The 7,370-nt window shown below is 33.4% G+C and overlaps 1 protein-coding gene across 1 annotated transcript, besides 2 other annotated features; it reads left to right on the forward strand.

Moving 5' to 3' along the window:
• Positions 1-12: 12 nt before the first annotated feature.
• Positions 13-2,100, forward strand: ACLA_063960 (cytochrome P450; the record flags this gene model as incomplete). The annotated part of the gene is made up of 8 exons (XM_001273850.1): positions 13-367; positions 429-791; positions 867-899; positions 980-1,148; positions 1,208-1,318; positions 1,373-1,637; positions 1,698-1,858; positions 1,941-2,100. 8 exons carry the CDS (start codon positions 13-15, stop codon positions 2,098-2,100), a joined length of 1,617 nt encoding a protein of 538 aa, XP_001273851.1.
• A 538-nt stretch (positions 2,101-2,638) lies between these two features.
• Positions 2,639-2,676: a microsatellite.
• A 907-nt stretch (positions 2,677-3,583) lies between these two features.
• Positions 3,584-3,607: a microsatellite.
• Positions 3,608-7,370: the final 3,763 nt, after the last annotated feature.

Below are 7,370 nucleotides of genomic sequence, written 5' to 3' on the forward strand. Positions count from 1 at the left end.
ACCCTACGCAAAATGTCGGCGAGCTGGGGTTATGAACCAACCAGCTGGCTGGACATCTTCACAGTGGTGTTTGTCCTGGTAACTCCCACCTTCTTCTGCCTTTCCAGTTCAAAACAGGAGCGGCATGCTAATGGGACGGAACTCCAGATACTGGTCTATGTCAGCACGCAAAGTCTGTATAACATTTATTTTCATCCCCTAGCAGGTTTTCCGGGTCCCTTGGTAGCTCGCGCATCACTGGTATGTTTCCTCCATTCATCGATGTCTCCATGTTCTGTTTTCACCCGATTCCGACAGGCATGGAGGATTTACCATTCCATGGGTGGTCGTTTCCACCGAGCAATTGACGAGCAACACCGCCGATATGGTATGTGGCTGTGGCCTCTTCACAATGTTCTTCTTTCCTACGCCTCTTCTTAACTGATCAGGTCCTGTATTCCGGGTATCACCGAACGAGCTGTCTTTTGCCAGCGTCGCATCTTGGAAAGACATCTACTGTCATCGTGCCACCGGGCAACTTCCCTTGATTAAGAGTAAGTTCTACGATATTTACGGCGCAGGTTTTGGCTCCCTGTGCATCGGAAGTGAGCGCGACCCGGATAAGCACACGCGAATGAAAAAGTCTCTCTCGCCTGCCTTTTCTCTCCGTTCTTTGGGAGACCAAGAGGCCATTCTTAGCCAATGCGTTGATCGCTTTGTATCCCGGATGGGTGAGCCTGAGCTAAATGCTGGGGGGTTGAACATGACCAAGTGGTACGAAATGGTGGCATTCGATATCCTCGGAGAACTTTGTAAGCCCCACTGCCGTTTCACTGCTCTTCCGAAGAGTTACTCGAGTAGCCTAATCATCTAGTTTCTTTTAACAGCTTTTGGCGAATCCTTCCACTCTATTGAAGATGGTATGATGTCGACATTCACCCCTCAGAGCGCCCCCCCCCCCCCCCGTCACCCCTCTAATGTATTATGTTGAATTTTATAGGAAAACCACACTTCTGGTCATCATTGGTTAAAGATCACTTGTATTTTATTACTGTGGCAGATAACTTGCGACATTTCCCCGTGGTTGCTTTAATAGCCAAGCTGCTCTCGCCGTTTCTGAATGGCATCCGCAAAAAGCATACTGGATACACAAGAGACAAAGCGGCTCGGTGAATATACCTATCCAATTCTAAAATATGGAGGGTGGTCAATTAAACATTCTGGCTAGGCGCATTGGTTCATCCTCGGCCCGCAAGGACTTCATGGCCAACCTCATTGGCAAGCTAGAGTCCAACGAAATGGACCGGGAAGAGCTCACTGCCCACGCGTCTACCCTAGTGTGAGCATATCGTATCCCTTCTATGTATCACGATTTTCTGATTTCTGGAAATAGGATCGCCGGTGGAGAGACAGTGGCTACCTTCCTTGCTGCAACAACATTTTATCTCCTTCGGAACGACGCCGCGTACCAGAATTTGAAAGCAGAGATCCGCGGGCAGTTCAACACCTACGCGGAGATTACCAGCGCCAGGGCGCAAGCCCTGCCGTATTTGCAAGCTGTCATCAGCGAGGGACTGCGTATCTACCCTCCAGGCTCCCAAGGCTTTCCTCGGGTATCTCCTGGGGCCTCTATCGATGGGATCTGGGTCCCCGCCGGTGTAGGTGGTATTTCCCCTGGCAACAGGCCACATAACGCTGATCATCTATACGTTCTACAGGCCGAAGTCTATACAAGTGCGTGGACAGTGACCCACAATGAGGCTAACTTCCATGACCCCCACACTTTCAAACCGGAGCGGTGGATCGACCCAGACTGTGCTGATATCAAGGAGGCCAGTCAGCCATTTTCTCTTGGCACTCAAGCCTGTCTAGGGCGAAAGTACGTTATGGCAGCCACCTTTCGCAGAAGCATCGATTACCTCCTTCTTTTACAGATAAGTCGCTAATTGATGATCGAGCAGCGTGGCTTATATGGAGATCAATCTCATTCTCGCCCGACTGATTTGGATGTACGATATGGAAACAGTCAACAAGTCAATGGATTGGGAGTCGGAGAGTTCTTTGCATGTTATGTGGTCGAAGCCTGATCTAAAGGTTCATTTCCGCCAGGCGAGGCCTTAGCCAACGGACCTGGGTGCGAGGAGCTTGTTATTAGGTAGAATTGGAGCTCTCCATTGTGAATTTGTGAGTACATGTTCCACTGGAGGAAACAAGGGGATCTTCTCAGGTACTTGGGTAAAGTAAGGGATTGTGACCATATCACAGTGAATATATATATATTAAATAACTACTTATTCAGTTCTAAGTGTAGAGTACATAAAAGATTTCTTTCTATTACTTAGATTATTTAATTCTTTAGATTATATAACTTCCTATTATCTTAATTGGCCTATATTAATGCTTCTCCTTAAATAAATGTTAAGAGTTATACAGAGTAGATATATACAGGATAAGGATGCTATCCTAAGGAGGTATATTAACAAGGACTTTTAGCCACACATTCTGTGTGGCCTCAGCCCTCACTAGAGCCTATTACTTAAGTAAACATAGCCTAATTTTTAAGGCAGGCATAGTAAAAGAGGCTTTAATACCTTACTACTAATATAATACTAATTATTATTTTAACCTTTATCTATATTACCTATCCCCTAGACTATACTACTACCTAGAATTAATACTACCTAGATCTTAATACTACTATAGGAGCCCTAGATAACACCTAGATAACTTCCCTAGAGCCTCTACTTCCTGGATTTCATGCTAAGCTAATTTCCACTAGGTAAGTTAAGCAGAATAAATAAATAGCTAGATAGATAAAAGATTATATTAGTAATATTTATTAATAAAATAGGATGATAATCCCTAGGGCTAGCCTATCTTTATACTAAATATATAATATTCTTAATATATAACTCTATAGTGCTTTTTAGCCTGTATAGCTATTATATATATATATATTATAAGAATTATAAATATTAGCCTATATATATACTCTAGTCTATCTTAGAAAGGGTCTTTAGACCTAGCCTAGGACTAGGTATAATATATATAGGTACTAGTAGTAGAAGTCTCTTCTTCTAATATCTTTTAATATAGTATATTATCTATAGCTATTATAGTAGTAAGCCTAGCTAAAGGGCTTATAGAGTTATAAAGCTATTTCCTATACTAGGCCTCTCTTAATATTATATCTCCTATTTTTTCCTTCTCTATAAGAGTAGTTAAGCTAGTTAGTATTATATCTTTAGGCCTTATAGTAGACTATAATAATAATAATATTAGTTAATACTCTCTTACTAATATACCTAGTATAGCTAGATATTTAGAGGGGGCATAGCCTAATAAAGCACTAAAATATAAGATATATCTTATATCTAAGGCTAAAGACTACTAAATCTATATATATAGTAACTAATCCTTTTATCTATCTAGCCCCTAGTATATAGTAGTAGTAATAATAGTATACTTTAACTTCTTATCTACCTTCTCTATAATAAAGTTATCTATAGAAGAATAAATATTAATATCTTATAATCTAGTAGAGTCTGTATCTAAGTCTAAATCTAATAAATCTAAATTTAAGATAGACTCTAATAAGCTACTCTTATTATTATTATTAATATTATTAGAATTAGATCTAGATACTATACTATTACTATCTAACTTTAATATCACAGAGCTAAAGGCTCTAGGTAAGGAAGAATATAAAGAGAGTAGAAAAAAAGAAGTAATATTAATAATTATAGATTTAGTAGTCTAGCCTAAGGCTAGAGAGATACTATCTAGCTAAGAAGTAGAGGATAGGAGTAACCTATTTTTTATAATCTAACTTAATATATTATCTATCTTACTAAGCATCTTATAGTAGTACTTCTAAGATATAATATTAGCTATTAATAATATCTATACTATTACTAGAGCCTTATATAAGAGAAAGAATATTAATATAGTATAGATATAAAAATACTTCTTTCTACTAATAATATAACTACTAATTAAGTTATCTAATACCTAAATAATATAGCTAGAGTTTAGGATTAGGAAACTCTTTAGTAAGCTTCTTAGACTAATAATAACTACTACCTAAAAAGTAGTATATTAGTCTGAGGAACCCCTAATAGAAGTCTTACTAATAGTACTACCTACTATCCTAACTATATGATTATATATCATCAGCTATATATATAGTATCTAATATTTACTAATAGGTAGTTACTTATAGATAATAGATCTAATAAAAGATAAAGATAACTATATTATTAGTAGTATATAGTCCTTATAGATAATAGTATCTGGATTACTAGGCATCCTATTAGGGTAATAATAATAATATTAGTATATATATAAATTAAGAATTAGGATATATAGACTAGGGAAAGGTATAGTATAGAGTTAGATACTTAGTATAAATACTTAGCTTAGGATAGCCCTATATTAATATCTTTATAGATAAATAGCCCTAGCAGATTATGATACTATTACTAAGAAAAGATAGACAGAAGTAATTATAGTAATTAACTATAAGTAGGATTCCATCCTACTTAATAATTAAATCTAGTAGTAGCTCTTAAGGGCCCTAGGCAGATGCCTATAGGTAGATTAATATTACTATAGGGTTAGTAGGTATGGTATTAATAGTAAGTAGACCTAAAATAAAGTAATAGGTATAAGTAGGAGTTAATATAGTGATAGAGAGTAGATAATAGATATATCTAAGAGATTTAAGAGATAAAATAATAAGGAAGAAAGTAAAAAGGGGAAGAAGATAGATAAATAATAGTATATATATATAATTTTTTTTTAGGGGAATATATAGCTAACCTAGAAATCTACTACTAATATTACTATCTATACCTATACTAGCATGAATGGCTGAAGCACCTCTAGCTATACTATATTTTCTGTAATCTAATTAGTATTATTATAATTAAATAGGATAGTAAGCCTCTAAGCTAATATTATATATAATATAGTAATATATAGCTATCCATAACTAAAGATAGATATTTATAAATCTATACTAATATACTAAAGAGACTGCCCCTACACCTTATTAATAATTATAATAAAGGCTAATCTAACTAGAAACTAGATCTAAGTTAGAAGGAAAGGGAATTTACTATTCTTAGATAATAACTTAAGATATAGTAGTAGATATTAGTCCCTCTTAAATCTACCTATTATAATTTTAACCTCTAGATAATGATATTAAATACCTATAATAATTAACTATATACTATTATATATAACATGCTATAGATTATAATTCTATATAAGTATAACTAGTATACCTATCTTTAAGTAAAGATTACCTAAAGATAAAGAGGAGGAGTAAAGACTATATAAAAACTTAATTATATATTTCTTATCTATCTCTCTATTATTATTAAATCTATCTATAGAGGGAAGATGTACTTTCTTACTAGATAGCTAAGTAAGTAGAGTCTTATTAAAATTATCTATATTAATATTATATAGGGTTAGGATGGCACAGTTATAAAAGAGAGATAGACTTATAGTAGTATCTATTATTATCTATAGGTAATCCTCTGGGTAGATTAATTCTAGAAAGGTATTAGACTTATGCATAATATATATATATTATAGTAGAGGAATAAGGCTAGTTATAGATAGGAGGTAGTTAAGGTCTATTAGCTATTATACTAAGTAATAGTTTTTATCTAAAGTAGACTATAGATATATATTAATTATTAGAGGAATAACCTCTAAGTATAGCTAAATAACTATATACTAGAGATAGATAGCCATAATATCTGCCTGATTACCCCTAGGAATAATAGGGAGAATCTACTAGAAATTACTACTAAGGATAGTAGATATACTACTAAAGGACTAGTCTATACTAGGTATATTTATATAGACATCCTATAGCATATAGTTAATATTATTAAATATATAGCAGCTAGTTATTAGTATCTTATCCTAGATAATTAAAGATATCTACTACATTAGCTCTGCTGCACCAGTATTATACTAGATAGAGTAGATTAAATCCTTATTACATAGGATAGGGATATAGAACCACTTATAAGCTATATAGCTACCTAGTAATAATAGAGATATAATACTAGTAGATATAATATAGAGGATAATTAAACTATAGGAGTAATAGTACTCTGCTAGAGTATTATAAAGATATATCTTTCCTATAGTAGATATAAATATAAATTAGTAGGCTTTTATAATATAAAGAATAGAGATAGATATACTTACTAGTACTATCTAGTCTATATAGGAAGAATTAAGCCTTTATAAGGTCCTCTATAATTATATTAGTTATATATATAAAGACTAAACACTAGTTATTATTTAGCTACTTAAAGCACTCTTTAAATATAGTCTACTACTTAGTATAATTATATACTAATTCCTCCTACAGCTCTTAATATATATTAGACATCCAGAGTAACTAATTATTCTAGATAGTAGGTAGGCTATAATCTACTAGAGTTATCTTAGCCTATACTAATATCTACTAGATATACTATAGGGTAAGATCCTTATAGAATCTATTATTAGGGGCATTATAAGGATCTATGATCCGCGAGAGTTGGAAACTAGTGTGAAAGAAGAATGTTTGTGAATAGGTTCAAATATAGGTGTCCTTATTCAAAGAGATTATTACTGAACTTTAGAGTTTAGTAGTTGCGGGTGGGGTTATTATCTTTATATATTATATAACTATTTATATAACCTCTTATGAGGATCCTCCCTCCAGGTAGGCTCCTCTATGAAGATAACTTTACTATAGTATATAAAGGATCTTTATAATCCTTATAACTACCCCCCCCCCTGGGAAGACCTTAGCCTCTAAGGTCTATCTAAGGTTCCTTATTTATAATAGGGTGTACTAGTAAAAATCTTTATTTAGTAAAAATCCTCTTTATAAAGGAAAAACTATAAATAATAAAAAAGGTTTACTACCTCCTTCTTTTATAAATATATTTTATTTATCTTCTTATAAAGGCTTAGTTATAGGTAGATCTCTTTAACTATAATATCTTTATTACTATTAAAATCTTCTTATACTATATTTTAGGTTTATATTACTTATTCTTATGATGCTCCTAAAAATCCCTTAATAGTCTTATTATATAAAATCTCTATAAAGTAGGGTTTAGAGTAGTAATAATTTTTATAGAGTATATAACCTCTTTTCTACTCTATCTTCTATATTTTCCCTAATTTTTATTATAAAAGTTTTGGTAAGGGACCCTCTATGATTTATAATATTTAGATAAGAGGTAATTAATATATTATAAGATATTTTTAGAAAAATATCCTTCTATACCTCCTTCCCTATATCCCTATTATTACCTATCCCCTCTGACCTCTTAGAGGTAAGTAAAGGCTTATAAGTCTATATTACT

Source organism: Aspergillus clavatus, genomic scaffold (assembly GCF_000002715.2).
Source record: "Aspergillus clavatus NRRL 1 1099423829796 genomic scaffold, whole genome shotgun sequence".
NCBI classification, from domain to species: Eukaryota; Fungi; Ascomycota; class Eurotiomycetes; order Eurotiales; family Aspergillaceae; genus Aspergillus; species Aspergillus clavatus.